The 19773-nt window shown below is 38.6% G+C and overlaps 2 protein-coding genes across 2 annotated transcripts; one reads left to right on the forward strand and one right to left on the reverse strand.

Moving 5' to 3' along the window:
* Positions 1–11367: 11367 nt before the first annotated feature.
* On the forward strand, positions 11368–12318 carry LOC308233354 (olfactory receptor 52Z1P-like; the record flags this gene model as incomplete). Its single annotated transcript, XM_080640279.1, has 1 exon — positions 11368–12318. One exon carries the CDS (start codon positions 11368–11370, stop codon positions 12316–12318), a length of 951 nt encoding a protein of 316 aa, XP_080496405.1.
* A 5417-nt stretch (positions 12319–17735) lies between these two features.
* Positions 17736–18683, reverse strand: LOC308233662 (olfactory receptor 51V1-like; the record flags this gene model as incomplete). Its single annotated transcript, XM_080640637.1, has 1 exon — positions 17736–18683. The coding sequence occupies one exon, from the start codon at positions 18681–18683 to the stop codon at positions 17736–17738; it is 948 nt and encodes a 315-aa protein (XP_080496763.1).
* Between the last annotated feature and the right edge of the window lie 1090 nt (positions 18684–19773).

A 19773-nucleotide genomic window follows, 5' to 3' on the forward strand; every position in this document is an offset into this window, starting at 1 on the left:
AAATTGGCAAATTGGGCTAAGTGGATATTCAGGGGAACTTAGCTGTCATCTATTAAAAGATAAATTACTACAATTTTTATATAATACCTCCATCATTATACCAAAAAATTCTAGGCAGGAACCTATTCCTGGAGCTTTAACTGTTTTTACTGATGGATCATCTAATGGGAAAGCTGCCTATCATACAATGAATTCAGACCGAGTCATACTGACCAGTCATACTTCTGTACAAAGAATTGAATTAGAAGCCATTAAGGCTGCATTGCAGGATTTCCAATAGCCTCTTAATACGTCTCTGATTCCTTTTACGCTGCGAACTTAGTGAATAGAATTGAAACTGCCCGGTTGAAATGGCTCAGTGACCAGTTTATTTTTACTATTTAAACAAGTTCAGCAGATTGTACAACAGAGACAATATCCTTTTTATATCACTCACATCAGGGCTCATAGTGTCTTACCTGGTCCTTTAACAAAAGGAAATGCACATGCTGATCAATTGGTTGCTTTATTAAAAGAAGCCTTAGAATCTCATCAGCTTTTACATCAGCCTGCCAAAATGTTGTCTAAACAATTCTAAATCACTCGACAACAGGCAAAACAGATTATTAAGGAATGTCCAACTTGCATGTTACATCTACCTCAAGGGCCTAACACAGGAGTCAACCCTAGAGGTTTGCTAAGAGACCATATCTGGCAAACGGATGTAACACATTATAATTCCTTTGGACGCCTTTGGGCATTACATGTCTCTGTAGATACCTTTTCAAAAGTCCTATGGGCTACTGCATCTACAGGAGAAATGGCAAAACAGGTTATTAATCATTGCCTAGCTGCTTTTGCCGTCATGGGAGTTCCAAAAATTATTAAAACTGATAATGGGCCTGCTTACACAAGCTGTCAATTCCAGGAATTTTGTAAAAGGTGGAAAATTCAGCACATTACAGGAATATCATATAATTCCCAAGGACAGGCCATTATTGAATGACAGCATCAGCGGCTAAAATCCCAACTTGAAAAAACAAAAGGGGGGATGATGGAGAAATCACCTGCGGGTAGGCTGCACCAAGCCTTAATTACTTTAAATTTTTTCACTTGTGATGCTGATGGAAAGACACCTATGGAGCTGCATTGGTGTCAGAACAAAACAAAAGAAAATGGTCTAGTTAAATGGAAGGATCCCGAATCTGGTTTATGGAAGGGACCTGATCCATTATTAACCTTTGGCAGAGGGTATGCTTGTATATTTACAGAGAATTTTTCCAAACCCGTGTGGATTCCTGCTAGAAATATTAAACTGCAACAGGGATCCAAGAGAGAAACTAGCCAGACTGAGGACCTTGCGCCTGGAGCCACACCATGCAGCTGCAGACAATCAACGACCTCAGCCACAGAGAGCAGCGACTCCAAGCAATCCACTGAAGATGAGGAGCAGGAGGAGGACCAGCTGGACAACAAACAGCCTGGAGACCACCTGGAGCATGGTAAAGAAGACGGTACAGACTCCCGAGAATGTCTTTCTTGCCATGCTAGCAGTAATCAGCTGTACGGTAATATTACCTGGGGAAAATGGGCAAAAATGGGGAAGTATTTTTGACTTATGTTCCTGACCCTTCATGGGTAAGAACCCTTATGTGGGCTGATCCCCACCTAATATAGTCATCAATAATACCAAACACCTTGGTTCATCCAGGAGGAACATGGGTGGGGCAAGGAATTATAATTACACAGGTGTTGCCACCCAGCTTCCCTTTTTGTATGACACAAAATCAAACCACCGCTCCTTTGTGTGTAAAATTAAAGAGAGGCCTCTGGCTTGCATGGACACCAAAGGAGGGGAGCAAAAGCAAAAACACGTCTACTATCATTACTTGCTCCTGGGAGAGGTACAGAAAATGTAACTAGACCTTGTCTACACAAAAAGAAATTGCCAGCCAGTTTGAAATTGAATTGTCATGGCTTAGAGCAAAGAATATCCTTACATGATATTATTCTACAATGTCATTATAATTTTTGATGTTTTATAACAGCATGTTGTACAATTGTCCCAAACAAACTTAGAAACTAATTCTTTGCATGTTAGGCAGCAATTTAAAAAAGGACATGAAAGGATTTAATCCCTTCCAGAAAGGAATTAAGGCCTCCCTGGGAAGGCACTTGAGCATTCTATACTGGCCTTTTTGCCAAGAGGGACCCTCCCACAGCTGTTGCCTGAACTTTCTGTTTATGCTGAGGTTAAAACCTAGTGATGGCTGGTACCATGGATCTGTCTCAGGCCCAATGGCGTGAGCTGGGCCCTCCCAAGTCTCTGTCTGTTACCTGGGTCCCAATCTGAGCTGGGCCAAGTCACTGTCTGTCACCTGTGTCCCGATCTGAGCTGGGCATGGGAAGCAAAGCAGCCATGGGGGCAGGAGACCTCCCTCAGAAGGGGTGAGGGTTCAGGCCCCTGCAAGGTTGGGGGGGTGAGGGTCTGTGGCCCACCTCTGTTGATCCCCAAGTTCTCTCCTGATGGCCCCTCTGAGACTGTGCCTGTCTTAGGTTGTTCCTTCCCTGAGGAATCTTACCCATCTCTGGCTAACCAGTCATCCTCCGGGGACAAGCAGGATGATGTGAGGTTCAGTTCTGTCTCTTTGGTAGCCTATGCCCTCATGGCCTCCACGCCCAGCTCCTGCCTTGGGATCCCCTTGCCTGCTTTCGGGGCCCCAACACTGATCACATATCTCGGGGAACTCAGGTTTCTTCTCCAGGGAGGGCCCAGCTCACACGATTGGGCGAGAGACAGATCCATGGTACCAGCCACCAGGAGGCTTCAAGCTCAGCATGAACAGAAAGCTCAGGCAACAGCTGAGGGCAATTGGATTGTGAGAAGAGGGTCCCTCTTGGCACAAAAGGCAAGAGGGGCCAATATAGAATGCTCAGGTGCCTTCCCAGTGCCTTAATTCCTTCTGAAAGGGATTAAATCCTTTCATGTCCTTTTTTTTTTTTTAATTGCTGCCAAACATTCCAAGAATTAGTTTGTAAGTTTGTTTGGGATAATTGTACAATATGCTGTTGTAAAATATCTAAAATTATAATGACATTGTAGAATAATATCATGTAAGGATATTCTTTGCTCTAGGCCATGGCAATTCAATTTCAAACTGGCTGTCAATTTCTTTTTGTAACTTTATATAAACCTTGTCAGGGAGGCAAAAGCGCAAATTACTTACTTTAGTTCAAGAGGCCAAATATATTGACTTTCAATTACAATCCTTACGACTTTTGAAGGAAACTTCTCTTTGTTTCCTTCTTAAATAATTTTCGGGCTACAGAGAGTTTTATTTAAAAATCTTTGTCACATGAAACAATTTCTCTTAAGGTTATGGTGACCACTAGTATGGATTAGATTTAATATTTTATTTTATATTTTTTATAATTTTTTAATTGTTATTAAAATTATCAGTATATATAAATTTTATAAAATCACAATGTCTGGAATCCAATTAGAAATATGCATGCAAAGAAGCAGGAAAATATAATGCATAATGAAGAGAAAAATTAATCAATACAAACAGACCTAGTACAGACATAGTTTTTAGAAATTGTATTCAACATTAGTTTTTATAACTGTATTCCACTAGTCAAAAACTTAGACATAGAATTAATACTGAGTCTAAAGTATAATTACGAAGGCAAATAAAAGAGTACATTTGATAACTATATACTTGTATTTAACTTAAGAAATACTTATGTCTACTATATTAGGTCACACCAATGTATCTGGCTTTACTATACAGAAGAATTAACCTGCCAGGAATTCCTGGTTCTCACTAGAGGCTAATATGTACCCCATAACTATGGTCTACATCACGGCCACTCCTAGATGTAAAAGTCCATAGTAAAGTATATTTTATTTGTGTTGGACCCTGTCAGTATAAAGAACTTTATTTTGTTGAATCTCAGAGGGGAGGTGAGAGGGTGGATGAGTGGGAAGAGGACCTGAATACTTATATGTATAAACCATGGACATGAACAATAGTATGGTGAAGGCTTGGGGTGGGAGGCAGGAGCAGGCTAGAAGAGGTCAATGGGGAAAAAGTGGGACATATATAATACTTTCAACAAGAAAGATTTTAAAAACATGCAATTCAAAATCCATAGGCCCACACGAGGGATAGTTATTTATCAATAAAGACTTAGAATAATGGATAGAGGAAAAGTTCTTACATATTGTTTATTGTTCAACCCAATGAATGGGAGAATTCTTCATGGTGTTTAAGCTCTATCTTTTTCTGTTAAGCTCTAAGAACTATCTCTTTGTGTTCTTTATTATCACATGCACGCTTTCTTGCTAAATTCATATCTTTCATCATAAGAAAAAGAAAAGGTATTAACACTATTACAACTTGTAATGCCATGCCTCTTAAAGAACCTCTTTATATTGATCAACAATAGGTCTTGCAGCCTTTTCAGTTTCCTAAAACCATAATTTATTATGGGTTGCATCATCAATTATGACCCTGATTCATGCATGGTGTGTTGGAATACATTGGATTCCTGGAGGCAAAACACACATAGACATCAGAAAGAACCAGGGTCAGGGTTATGGCACTGGGCATAGTCAGTCCCTGTCAGATTACATCTGAATAATGCTACATGGTGTTATACATCTATATATACACAGATAGATAGATAGATAGATAGATAGATAGATAGATAGACAAATAGATTCATTCCACAGTTATTTATTCCATTCCTTCTAATTGAGGTCCTTTCCTTTAATCTTTTTAAAAATATATTTTTATTTCAGAGAGGAAGAGAGAGGGAGAGAGAGATAGAAACATCAATGATGAGAGAGAATCATTGATCAGCTGCCTCCTGCACAATCCACATTGGGCATGTGCCCTGACAGGAAATGGAACTGTGACCTCCTGGTTTATAGGTTGATACTTAACCACTGAGCAACACTGGCTGGGATCCTTTAATCTTTAATTATGTATATAATGGAGTGTTGAATCTTTGCCATGTAGTATATGTATAATCTATATATTTCTATACTATTTGCATAGTGTTTCACATATAAAAAGAATAAATTAGTTTGAATACTTTCTAGCTTTAAGTGAATGCTTTAATGATTTGGAAAAAGCACTTATTCTTCTACTTGACCACTCTAAATTTTTATTAATAACAAAATGTTGTTTAAGAAGAGCATGAGATTTGGCAATGGGGAACCTGCATTTAATTTTCAGTTTGATTACTTGCTATGTGTGCAAAGGAACAAAATGACCCAACTTTCTGGACTTCAATGTCCTCATCAAGCCAATGAACAAATAATAATACCGGGAATCTTTGTGGATTTAAAAGAAATTATATATCATAAAATGTTATTATTTAAATGGTAAATTCATGGCAATGGTAGTTGATATTAAAGACCATTTTTCTACACATACACCTCTCCCTTGTTATATTAGACAGTGCATATGAGTCGATGATTATATACAATATTCCTTTTATATATCTGTATTTGACTTAGATTTAACACAGGAAACAAGATTTGGAAAATATTTGATGATCAATTGCTCTATTTCCCCCCTCCATGGATCTTTTGCATTTTTTGGAGGTAGTATTCCTAAGAAGCATGCTCCCCTCAACATTAAAACCTAGACCCTTCTGCTGTGGTTGATAATCACACTCTCAGAAAAAAAAAAAAAAATATATTTATCAAGTGGAAACCTCAACAATAGCACATATTTCTATGATTTGTTTGTATCTGTCAGAGCAGTTTCCCTGTGAGTTACTGCCTCTGATAGAGCTATTGTTAATTCCCCAGGGCTGACTAAGAATTATGTTCTTCCCACAAGCTTATGTAACTATTCACTGGGTCTTTCCTGATCTTAGTAAAAGGACCAAGAGCTCAGAAAACCACAAACACTTACTGGATTTCCTCATTCTGGGATCTTAGGTCTCCTGGGATAAAGAGAGCTATAGAACCACCAGCTTCTGAGACAGCACTGGGACCTAGACCAAGGAGAGACAGTCGACTTAGGGGACCTCAGTGAGTCTGCAGCTGCGGAATAAAGGAGGTAAGAAGCACCCGATATTCCATACTGGACAATAGGTTACTGCTGAGTTTAGAAGGTGTCCCATGTTTCTCAGATTTTTGACTGGACACACTCCTGATACAGAGCAAATTACCTGTGACTTTTTTCCTGTCATATATGTCCCTGTGGTGGCACCTTCCCAAGGCCACGGCTTATCAAATGATATTTGCTATTTTATTGATTGAGATGGCCAGATTATACTCTTTTGGATCAATAAACGGTTTGTTGAAGGGTGGTTTACGACTCTTGAAATAGCCAATCTCTATGGAAAAGAGTTAAGAATTATTTGTGAAAGTTGGGCTTATTCTAAAATGAGGTTCAACAGAAGAAAAGGGCCTGGGGTTTTGTTATAGTAAGATTTTTCCTTTCTTTTTTTAACTTTGAATATAATATTATTTATTTATTTTTCTTTTTAAAAATTTTTTTAAATTTCTTTATTTATTAAGGTGTTACATATGTGTCCTTATTCCCCTATTACTCCCCTATTACTCCCACTCATGCCCTCACCTGCCCTGTTGTCTGTGTCCACTGGTTAGGCTTATATGCATGCATACAAGTCCTTTGGTTGATCTCTCCCCTTTACCCCCACCCTCGCCTACCTTCCCTCTGAGGTTTGATGGTCTGATCAATGTTTCTCTGTCTCTGGATCTGTTTTTGTTAATCAGTTTATGTTGTTCATTATATTCCATAAATGAGTGAGATCATGTGATATTTATCTTTCTTTGACTGACTTATTTCACCTAACATAATGCTCTATAAGTGAAGAGAGATCACTGAGGTGTTTTCTTTAAGGTTTTATCTCATAGATTTCTGTGTGATTTTCTTTAAGTCTGCTTGCTGGCTAAATCTCTCTTTGGAAAAAATGGGTTTGCTTCATTTCATTCAAAAAAGAGAAGGAATTAAGACACAAGGCTAGATGTAGTAAGTGTAGAAGCCTATTTCACAGGATAGCAAGAGCAGGAATATCAGGTGACTCTCATGCCAGCTTATACTTTTTGTCTATTATTGGGGTAGGGGGTTCTTATCTATCTGGGCAGGGTAGAGTTAGGGTGGTAAAGAAAATGGAAAGGATAAAATATGACATAAATTGGAAGCCAAAGGTATGAGAGAGGTAGATATAAATGGTTGGGGAAAAGGAGGTAAAAAATAAAAGAGAATTTAGTGAAACTTCCTTTTTGGTAAGCAACACTGGTCACTAGTGAAGGTCTAATACCTCTCACTAGAAACTAGTAAAGGTCTAATATTTTAACTTCAAATTCTGCTCTCAATACAACAATTGGAAAGTGGAACAATAATAATAATAATATAACAACACTGGAAATAATAAAAATAATAATAGCATAGGAAGACAATAACATAATGGGATTAAGGAAACCAAAGGAGAAGAAAGTTTGAAGAAAAGATTGCTCAAAGGTGGAAAATTAAACAGTATATTAAAAGCATGGGATTTAGAGCAAGATGATCTGAGTTTGAATCTGTGCTTGATTAGATAATAGCTGTGTGAACTCAGACAAGTTATTCAACCTCCTCATGTCATAGTTTCCTGGTGTGTTAATTAGAGATCATTCTAGCAGCCATTATTGGGTTATTATCAGCAAATGATATTTCGTGAGGATTAAATTATAGAAACTGGTTAACACAGGATATAGCTCATGGTAAATGCTCAAAAATTAATTCAAAAATATAAATAATATGTACTAAATTGGGTCCTTTGGATTAAAAAGCCCAGGTGATTGAAAGCTTTCACTGTGATCAAATACACTATGTGACTGAGATACAGCTAAAGAAGAGATTTAACACCCAGAATTATTCTCTTCTTTATTCTTTTTTGAATCTAATAAATAGACTTACAGTAGAACTGAAATAAATGGCCTACTATTTTGGGGCTTTTATTTGTTTGTGTGCTTTGAGCTCCTGGTCCATGATTGAATTTTAGATTTCTTTATTTAGAAGGCTACATCTTTATGAACTAGTTTCATTCTAACCTATGTAGAAGACAGTTCAGCATGGTGAAATGTTTCCATCAAGGTCCCAGATCATTGGTTAGCATAGCTGAGGCTATAGCTCAGATAGTGCTTCATGTGTAGTCCAGTTTTCTTTCCAGTGCAACTTTTTAAATTTGAGAGAGTCTGCCAAACTTATTTCCTTAGTGGTTCTTAGACATGTGACATATTAATAGTTTAGAAAGAATTGCATCAACCATCTTTAAATCTTGCATTTCTGTCTCTCTAATATCAGTAACATCAATATTTTTTCCAGATAGTATGTCTCAAAATAATACATTTTTTATCCCTCATCTAACCTACCACTTCAAATTCTCTATTTCATTCAGTTTTTTTAAACACATATCTTCTTTATCTCATGCTTTCAGTGTTTTTATTTTATTATTATTTTTTTTATTTTTTTTTTATGCTTTCAGTGTTTTTAAATATCTTTTCCAATTACATGTATTTGGGTGACATTGGTTAATAAGATTAATAGATTTCAAGTGTACATTTTAATGATACATGATCAGTATATTGCATCGTGTGCCCAACCCTCCAAATCAAATAATTGTCCACCACCAAATATTTGGCCCCCTTTATCCTTGACTATCTCTCTGCCTCCCTTTGCTGTGATAAGCACCAGACTATTGTCTGTGACTATCAGTTTCCATTTTATGTCCCACATATGTGTGAAATCATATGGTTCTTAGCTTTTTCTGACTTATTTCACTTAGCATATTCAAAAGGTCCATTCATGTTGTCGCAAAGAGCAGTAGTTCATCTTTTCTTATTCTGAGTCATATGCCATTGTATATATGTACCACATCTTCTTTATCCAGTAATCTATCAAAGGACACTTTGGTTGTTTCCATGTCTTGACCACTGTGAAAAATGCTGCAATGTACATAAGGGTGTATATACCTTTGTGAATAAATGTTTTCAAAATATTTAGGTTGGTGCCTATAAGAAGGATTGCAGGGTCATATGCTAATATTATTTTTAATCTTGGGGGTAACCTTTATACTGTTTTCCATAGTGGCTGTACCAGTTCACATTCCCACCAGCGGTGAATGAGGGATCCTTTTGATCCACACTCTCTTCAATACTTGTTACTACTTGTTTTGTTGATAAAAGCCATTCTAACAGGTGTGAGGTGGTATCTCATTGTAGTTTTGATTTGCATTTCCCTAATAGCTAGAGAAGTGGACCATCTTTTCATATATCAGTTAGCCATTTGTATGTCTTCTTGGGAGAAGTGTCTGTTCATGTCCCCTGCCCATTTTTTAAAAAATGGATTGTTTGTTTGTTTGGTGTTGAGTTGTATAAATTCTTTATATATTTTGAATATTAACCCATTGTCAGAGCTGTTGTTTGCTCTTCCTATTGAAAGCTAATATTTCACATGTCTAAGAACCACTAAGGAAATAAGTTTGGCAGACTCTCTCATTTATTCTTTCCCATTCAGTTGGTTGCCTTTTTGTTTTATTAGTGGTTTCTTTTGCTGTGCAGAGATTTTTGGTTTGATATAGCCCCATTCATTTACTAGTATTTTTGCCTTTACTTCCCTTGCCTTTGGGTCAAATGAATAAACTCTTCTCTAAGACCAAAATCCAAAAGTTTAGTACCTATTTTTCTTCCTTATAAGTTATTTTTGCTGTTTTTTTAAATCCTCACCTGAGAACATCCTTAAGAGCAGTAGAAATCCCTAGCCAGTTTGTCTCAGTGGATAGACATCAGCCTGAGGACTGAAGGGTCACAGGGATTGTGGGCTCGATTCCCAGTAGGGGACTTGCAAGAGGCAACCAATCAATGATTCTCTTTCATCATTGATGTTTCTATCTCTCTCTCCCTCTCCCTTCCTCTCTGAAATCAATAAAAAAAATTTTTAAAATGTCATTAGGATTTTGATGGAGATTGCATTAAATCTGTATATTGTAGTAATAATACTCAAGTTTGAGCAGAAAAGGGAAAAATGAAAGCAAAACACAAACATTAAAACACAAATTGGAAGGAATAAACAGTAGAAAAAAAGGCATTGTAGGCAAAGGAGAATGGAGGCAGGATGAAGTGTGTGAAGAAGATGAGAGGACTGAGTAACACTGCTTGCTGAGTTACAAATGTTATATGAGTGCTTGCTTTGCACAGTGGTAGTTTAATTGAAATGCATGCATACTGGAAACATGCAAAGAGAGAACATAGTTCTAATATACACAACATTAAGTGAATACAGCACTGTGCAAAACCAGGACTATCCAGACTTCCATTTTCTCTCTCCAAGTCATTTTTATTTGATGATGGAAGACTTCATATTAAAATAAAGGGATAGCCGAAACCGGTTTGGCTCAGTGGATAGAGCGTCGGCCTGCGGACTGAAAGGTCCCGGGTTCGATTCCGGTCAAGGGCATGTACCTTGGTTGCGGGCACATCCTCAGTGGGAGGTGTGCAGGAGGCAGCTGATCGATGTTTCTCTCTCATCAATGTTTCTAGCTCTCTATCCCTCTCCCTTCCTCTCTGTGAAATATCAATAAAATATATATTTAAAAAAAAAATAAAGGGATAATAATTTTCAAGGATTTAAAGGTCTTGAGCTCCCCTAAAATTCACACCCATATTCTGAACTTATTATTTCTGAGGCTCCAGGGAATAAAGTATGACTACTCACCAGAAATGACCAGTCAGACAAGGAGGAAAAGTCTGATGTGCAAGAGTTTACAAGGGACTTTCTTGAATGATGCTAAATTAGTAAGTATAATGCAGTGGTCGGCAAACTCATTAGTCAACAGAGCCAAATATCAACAGTACAACGATTGAAATTTCTTTTGAGAGCCGAAAACCGACTTCTGCACATGGGCCATGAAGTTTCAATCGCACTGTATGTGTGCGCTTGCACGTGGTATTTTGTGGAAGAGCCACACTCAAGGGGCCAAAGAACCGCATGTAGCTCGCGAGCCACAGTTTGCCAACCACTGGTATAATGTATTGACTATAGTGCCCATATGGAACTATAAACCCATTAAGTGTTTATTATTACTATTGTTACCACCATTATCATTACCAGTAGCATTAGCCCTATAAATTTGGTAACTTTCATGTTAATGAAGCTGATCTGGCTCATTATCCTTGAATAATTACTGACTACCAGTCTTTTCTTAAGGCAATTAACTTTACTGCAATGCCAAGATTCACCCTCAACCTGATAAAATAACTTTGCTTATTCTCTCTCAGTTTCTCTCTCATTCTAATTTTTGCTCTCTCACTCTAGCTTTTCATTCCAGGTCTCAATATCAGAGGAACAGTAAAAGATGATGACTTCAAACCTTACCATCCTTAGAGACATTTGGTACACCATGATTGGAATTCCAGGACTGGAAGATGCACATACCTGGATCTCCATCCCCATCTGTTCCATGTATATAGTTGCTCTTGTGGGCAACACCCTCTTATTATTTCTGATCTTCACTGAGCATAGTCTTCATGAACCCATGTACCTTTTCCTCTCTATGTTGGCCCTGTCGGATATTTTTCTCTCCACAGTTACCACACCAAAGATGCTAGCAATCTTCTGGTTTCAAGATGGGGGTATTTCTTTTGGTAGCTGTGTGTCCCAGATGTTTTTCCTTCACTTCATCTTTGTTGCGGAGTCTGCCATATTACTGGCCATGGCATTTGACCGCTATGTAGCCATCTGTTACCCACTGAGATATACTACCATTCTAACTCGCTCAGTCATTGGAAAAATGGGTATTGCATCTGTGATTAGGAGTTCCTTTATCTGCTTCCCCTTGATTTTTCTGGTTTATCGGCTTACTTACTGTGGGAAGAACATTATTCATCACTCATACTGTGAACATATGGGCATTGCCAGATTATCTTGTGATAGCATAAAAGTCAACATCTACTATGGGGTGATTGTAGCCCTATTTTCCACATGCCTGGATGTAGTGCTTATCATCATCTCCTATACCCTTATACTCTGTACTGTGTTTAGAATTCCTTCCCAAGAAACTCGACTCAAGGCTCTGAGTACTTGTGGCTCCCATGTCTGTGTTATCCTACTATTCTATACCCCAGCCTTTTTTTCATTCTTTGCTCATCGATTTGGAAGCCACAGCATACCTCTCCATGTACATATTCTTCTTGCCAATCTTTATGTGGTGGTACCACCCGCTCTCAACCCCATCATTTATGGTGTTAAAACAAAGAAAATTCAGGAGAAGGTTATTCAGATGTTTTCTTTGAACAAGAAATTTTGCTGATGTAGACTAAACAACATAGTCTTCATTTTTCTGTGTAACTTTGCTAATTGAAGAGTACCTACAATTATATTGGACATCTTAAATCATTTCAGTATTAGAGGAGAATAATAACAGTAAAAATTTAAGTAAATGAGATGAAAAGTAAAAAATTTCTCTTTTTGTGATTTTGTTCAGGGCAATATCAGAGTAAGCACACCTTAGATTCTGTGTAATATTGAGTTTTGTTACAATAGGCTTAAAGCATAATTGATTGAGTGCAATAATTTTCATGTAATTAATGAGGAAATACTAGTTTTACCTATTAGATTACATTACAGGCTTGTGACTAAGAGGGCAATCTCTGAAGTCATACTGCCAATAATCAAATCTCTGCTCCACTGATTCTAACTATAAAATCTTAGAAACATTATTGTACCTATGTGTTCATTTTTTAAAAATTGAGAAAGTATATAATATCTGGAACATATTAAGTGTTTAATGTTAGTAATCATCTATAGATATAGTAATAAAATTTAGTTTGCACATTTGCAGCATCATCTTGGGTTCAGAATTGATTTAAATGTGATACAGTGGAAAAAAAGCTTAACACGTGCCAAAATGTTAGTATTATTGTATAATAAGTAAAAGTTGCCAAAAGTGGGACATACTACCATAATAAAAGTTACTTGAAACCAGTCAGAATGTACATATCCTATCTAATAAAGATGGGATATGCTAATTGACCCTCACACCGTCGCAAAGATGGTGGCACCCACAGCCAATAAGGAGGGATTATGCTAATTGACTGCCCTGCCCTCAAAGATGGCGGTGCCCACAGTCACAAGATGGTGGCGCCCAGGCCCCTCAACCCCGCCAGGGCGGCAGGTGTACAGCAAGGCCAGGCCCATCCCCAGGCAGGTCTGGCTGCTCTGCATGCCTGCCTGCAGAGTCCACAAGTCACCTCAGCCCTCCAGCTGCCCGGAGTCAGCCCGAGGCACAGGCAAGCCTTGGGTGGCGGCTGCCCAGCCGCCCAGGGCCGGCTAGAGGTGCAAGCAAGTCTCAGATGGTGGCCACCCAGCCTCCCACCCTTGAGGCTCAGGTAACCAGGGCTGGCTGAGGCTTGCGCTGCTGGCAGTGGCAGCAGCAGAGGTGTGATGGGGCATCGCCTTCCTCTGATTTCTGGGTGGCCTCCTGCCCCTGAGGGCTCCTGGACTGTGAGAGGGGGCAGGCTGGGCTGAGGCGCCCCCCCTCCCCGCTCCAGTGCATGTATTTTCATGCACCGGGCCTCTAGTATATATTTATATAATAAAGAGGTAATATGCAAATTTATCCTCACACCCTTGCACAAGATGGCTGCCCCCATGTGGTCAAAGATGGCCACCCCAGTGTGGTCAAATATGGCCACCACAAGATGGCCTGCAGGGGAGGGCAGTTGGGGGCGATTGGGCCTGCAGGGGAGGGAAGTTGGGGGCAACCGTGCTGGCAAGGGAGGGCAGTTGAGGGTGACTGGCCTGCAGGGGAGGGCAGTTAGGGGCAACCAGGCCAGCAGGGGAGGGCAGTTGGGGGTGATCGGGCCAGCAGGGGAGGGCAGTTAGGGGTGACTGGGCTGGCAGGGGAGGGCAGTTGGTGGTTATCAGGCCAGCAGAGGAGGGCAGTTGGGGGCAATCGGGCCATCATGGGAGCAGTTAGGCATCGATCAGGCTGGCAGTGGAGTGGTTAGGGGGGTGATGAGGCTGGCAGGCAGGCTTGCGGCTGAGAGCCAGCAGTCCCGGATTGTGAGAGGGATGTCCGACTGCTGGTTTAGGCCCGATCCCATAGGGCAGTCGGACATCCCCCAAGGGGTCCCAGATTGTAGAGGGTGCAGACTGGGCTGAGGGACACCCCCCCCCCCCCCCACCGCTCCAGTGTACGAATTCTGTGCACCAGGCCTCTAGTATAAACATATATATGTAAATTCCATTTTCTCTATATTTTAAATAATATAAGTATGTATGTATGCTAGAGATATTTTGTCTTTTGAATACTGTTGATTTTTATTTTCTTTCAGTAGAGTTCTAATGTCATTCTGTCATTAAACACTTCTGTTAGATGGTACCAGCTAGAAGAAGAATAAGGAAAAAGGAGGTTGGGATGTAGAAGATGTTCCTCTCACACACAAAGGAGTAGTGGACCCCTTTTGAACATGAGATGGGGAGGAGAAACACAGATGGAAAAGGAGAATAAGGAAGATATCCTCTTCAAAGGTCCAAGTTTCAGCTGCACATCCCCATGCCCTCATTTGAAGAGTCAGGACATGAAAGGATAGAAACTCAATGTTACAGGGGAAAGCTAAAAGCAGAGGGAGATTAATACCCCCTTTTTTTCTGCTTAAATATCTGAGGAAAATTTCCTTGCAAGATATCTCACGCCAACTTGAGAGAGCAGCATTAGAGTAAAAATGGCCATGTGCATTGGTCAGTCAGACAACTGGTGTCCTTGTCATCCACCAGGCAATAAATGAATCTAGGAGTTTTTTACAGCACTGTGGGGGACACCCAATTCATGGCTCATGCTGAGCAGTGAAGTTGCTTTGGCTAGGGAAAAATGATTCCATAAACATAAATGTTAGATCAGGGACGTAAGAGAAAATGGGTCCAGTTTCAGGATGTGAGGAGTAAACATTAGTCACTACTTGGATTTAAGAGAAAATAATGAGTCACCATTCAGTAGGGGGTGCAGAAGACTCAGATTTAGATCAGAATCTCATCCAATTCTGTCATCCAATCTCTCAGGGACATGAGGGTTCCCCTTTAATGCAGGTGATAAGGAACTTGGATGAGAGTGAAAGTGAGTAAAGAGGCAGAAAAAAAACCCCACAACAGTCTAACAGAGAATATAAATTTCCAAAAAAACAGAAAAGTTGTTAAAATAAATTGGGTTTTATTTCATCAAAGATACTTTTTAAACTCAAAAACTTTAATTGACACAAGTGCATAGTTAAAAATTCAGACAACCGCCAAAACCGGTTTGGCTCAGTGGATAGAGCGTCAGCCTGCGGACTGAAAGGTCCCAGGTTCGATTCTGGTCAAGGGAATGTAACTTGGTTGCGGGCACATCCCCAGTGGGAGGTGTGCAGGAGGCAGCTGGTCGATGTTTCTCTCTCATCGATGTTTCTGACTATCTATCACTCTTCCTTCCTCTCTGTAAAAAATCAATAAAATATATTAAAAAAAAATTCAGACAACCATTGACATAAATAGGTTCCCTTGGAACAAGGTAATGCTAAAAAAACAAAACAAAACAAAAGTCACCACATCTGACTTTTCAAGTATAAAGTAGAAAACCTATTACTTAAGATTTTGGTATGTCATAATACTGGCTGAGAGAAGAATGACCTATTAAATAATTCATTTGAAACTTATATTTACATAAATACACAATTTAAAATTCCCAACTCCCACCATGACACACTCCCAACAGAAACAAATAGAATGATGTGGACATATCTATAATGTAAAATAAAACAGCAATAGCAGTAGTAAAAATGCTGTGAAACTAAATTGTTCCACCATTATTTTCTAGTAATTTAAAACATCCTTACCTCAATTTCCTAATCTGCACAGTTAAATGATTATCGTTTACCTCATAGATTTGCTTTAAAGACTAATATCAACAATCACTACTGAGTGCTTGCATAGTGACTGGCATATAATAGGCTTCTGATAAATATAAACTAAGCATTATTTTTATGACTATTATTATTATTGTGGAAGTTGCATTATTAATAGTAAAGATATACACATTAAAAATCAACTACCAATTTTGAGGAAATCCGTTGATAATCATTGAGTGTGTATGTTTATGATAGTTTTGTTTAAAATTAAAGCTATTAAACACTAAAGTGCTGATCAATTGATGAATAAATAAATTTGCTGTATGTCATACAAAAGAATAAGATTCAACAATAAAAATAAATTGTGAATAAAGACAACAACAAAAACAAATGTCAAAAGCATTGTTGCAAGTGAAGGACTCCAGATATAAAGTATTACATTATTTATGATTTAATTTCTATGACCTACTCTTAAAGGCAAACTGTATGACAAAAATCAGATTATTGGTTGCCAGGCACTTGGGGTTATGGGAGAAGACTCATCCCAAAGAAGTAAAAAGGCACTTTTGGGGGTGATGAAAAGATTCTATACTTGATTGTGGTGGTGATTACATAACTATAAATATTTTCTTTGCTCATCAAAATGTGCATATATATCTAAATAGAGTGAATTAATATTTGTAATTATACTTCAAAAATTGCATAAATATATTAAGTAGATTATGTAAATATCATATGACAATAATATTTTGAGGAAACTTACACATACTAAGAGAATCCAAATATATGTACTACATTATCATCCATGACTTAATTTGATGATTTTTATTTAGCATGTCAATGTTAAAATGATTGCATAACCATTTAATAGAGTTCATATTAAAAAGTACAGAAGGAAGAAAATAAAGTTGTCACGTGATTTGAAACCGAAATAGAAAGTTTTTCCGCATCCCATCACCTACAACCTCCTAAAAGTAGAACATATCATTTAACTTTTGTATGTTTTTAAATATCCATGCATTTAATAGAAAATAATATCTACCACAGAATCTTGATGGAGAAATAAATTAGAAATATATTTATATTACATGGTCTTAATAATACTCTGTGCTCTTCCATTTTTTTAAAATTGGGACTGGGATTTAAATGAGATATGGACTCATAATAAACATTTCAAATGATTTTCAAATGCTAGTTGCTATTGTTATTATTATTTAGATAAAAAATTCCACCATTCTATTCTGGCAATTACTGGTTTTCTATATCTCTAGTTCAATTACTATTAATATGATTCAAGTGAGAAAAGAATGTTTGGATAGTGGACAAATAGCATCAGATTAGTTTTTTGTTTGTTCCACTACTTTTTAAATCATCCAAATAGTCCAGTATCCCTATATGGTTACTCCATTACATTATCATGTAGCAAAATTGGGTAGCAGAGATGATGGCTAAACAATAAACAAAAATGTTGCCTAGACTAGTGAAAATGGACTAAGATCATTACTGATCCTTTAATAATTAGGACTTTAACTTAGAAAATTTACATTTTCTATATTGGGTGAATTCAAAACCATTCTCACTGAGATAGCCATAGTAAGATATAAATTTTAACAGCTAATTTTTCGCATACATTAATATGTATATATTATGATTTATATAATTGATCAGAATATAACCCATGTTAAAATCTTACTAATTTATGATGGCTGTGGGCAAAATGAAGAGGAAATTATTTGCAACATATCAATTACACAAATAGAAGTCATTAAATACATTTTAAATTAGATACTCATTCTTACCCTTTTGATTTCCACTTGTCAACTTTTAAAATCATGCACATTTGATCTCAGCACATTTCTTTCAAGTAAAACAGTCTCTGGACTCTCCTTCGTATTTGCTGGGTTTTTATGCTATAAATAATGGGGTTCATCAAGGGAGGGAAAAGGATATAGATGTTGCCCATGAACACATGTACCAAAGGTGAGAGGTGTTTCCCAAAGCGATGCACCATAGTCAGGCCAATGATTGGGATGTAGAAAACTGAAACAGCACAGATGTGAGATACACAGGTCTGCAAGGACTTGATTCTCTCCTCCTGTGATGCAATAGCTAGGACTGCATGCAAGATCCTGACATAGGACACAAGTATAAGCACTGCATCCAACAACAAGTTGCTGATCACCAGAGCCAGACCATAGATGCTGTTGAAGCGGATGTCTGAGCAGGCCATTCTAATTAAGTCCTGGTGCAGGCAGAAAGAGTGAGAGAGAATGTGGGGATGGCAATAATTTAAGAACTTTAGGCGAATGATGACCGGAGGTATGAGTAAAGTACTTCTACATAAGATTGCCACCCCAATTTTCATGATTTTGTCATTAGTTAGGATGGAAGAGTAGTGTAGTGGGTGGCAAATGGCAATGTAACGGTCAAAAGCCATAGCGAGGAGGACAGAGGACTCCATAAAGGACAGACCATGGATGAAATAAGACTGAGCAATGCAGGCATCCAGGCTGATCTCTTGAATGAACCCCCACAGTATTCCCACCACTGTATACATGGTGGAGACTCCCATGAGCAAGTCAGTGAGGGCCAGCATGGCCAGGAAGTAGAACATGGGCTCGTGCAGGCTTGGCTCAGTTCGGATCACGTGCAGCACCAGACAATTTCCCAGAAAAATCATAGCGTAGATGGAGGAGAAAGGGATGGAGAGCCAGAGATAGTCAACTTCTAGGCCAGGGAATCCAGTGAGGATAAATCTGGAACTATTGTAGTTTGAGATGGCGACAGCAGACATGAAGAGAGAATTGAAATATTTCTAGAGATGTGGTAAATCAGATAAGCTTATGATTCCCTAAATTTGAATGTTTGTCTGCTTTGAAAAGAACAGAAAATACAATGCAATTTCCTTTAGTGTTATAAACTCAGCAAAATAGAGACCTGATTCTTTATCCTTTAGGGCAAAATCCCTTTCTCTAGACATAAATTTTTCCACTGCTAGTGACAAGCAATGCCTGGAGACTAGGGGGTTTTATGCAGAAGCAATAACATTCATGCACATATGGGATTAGATTTGGGGCTGGACTTCTGGGAGTGTCTGTTTATTTTTAGAGGAAGATAATATATGATCACAGGTGTATCCTGCTTTCATGGCTGGTAGCATCCTCAGGAAAATGTGAAATGGGTAATTTTTCTCTTGGGTAACACAGCTCTTCCTTTACTACCCCCAAAGGGTCATAAGACCCAAATGAAATGGACTGGTTAATGTAATCTTAACTTTGCAGATAAAATTTAAGTAAGAGAAATTTAACAAAGTGGAATAAAAACTTCTCTTGCACATTTCCCATTGCCCTTCTCTAAATGCTTTACCATTATATAATTGTTTTGGTTATACGGGCCTCTAGTATAGAAAATAATGAGGTAAAATTAGTGTGAAGGTCAGAATGAAAATACATCTCTTTATGTTATACAGAATTTCTACTTTTTCTGACCTTCACACTAATTTTACCTCATTATTTTCTATACTAGAGGCCTGGTGCACAAAATTTGTGCACGGGGGAAGGGGGTCTCTCAGCCCGACCTGCACCCTCTCCAATCTGGGAGCCCTCAGGGGATATCCTACTGATGGCATAGGCCCACTCCCCATGGTTCTCTGCTCTCTGTGGGGCCTGCCTGCTCCACACCATGGCAATGAGCAAGCAGGCCCTGCTGGGTGCTACCTGTGGGCCGGCTTGCCTGCTCATGGGTCGCCGTGGCTAATGCCAAGCAAGCCCTGCTGTCTGCTGTCAAGCTGCATGACTGAACCCGCTTGGGGGTGGGTCCGGCTGTGCTGCCAACCCTGGAGTTGCTGGTCTGGCCCTGCCTCCCTCTCTGGCCCTTGAAGCAGC

The sequence above is a fragment of the Plecotus auritus genome (genome assembly GCF_963455305.1).
Source record: "Plecotus auritus genome assembly, chromosome: 9".
NCBI classification, from domain to species: Eukaryota; Metazoa; Chordata; class Mammalia; order Chiroptera; family Vespertilionidae; genus Plecotus; species Plecotus auritus.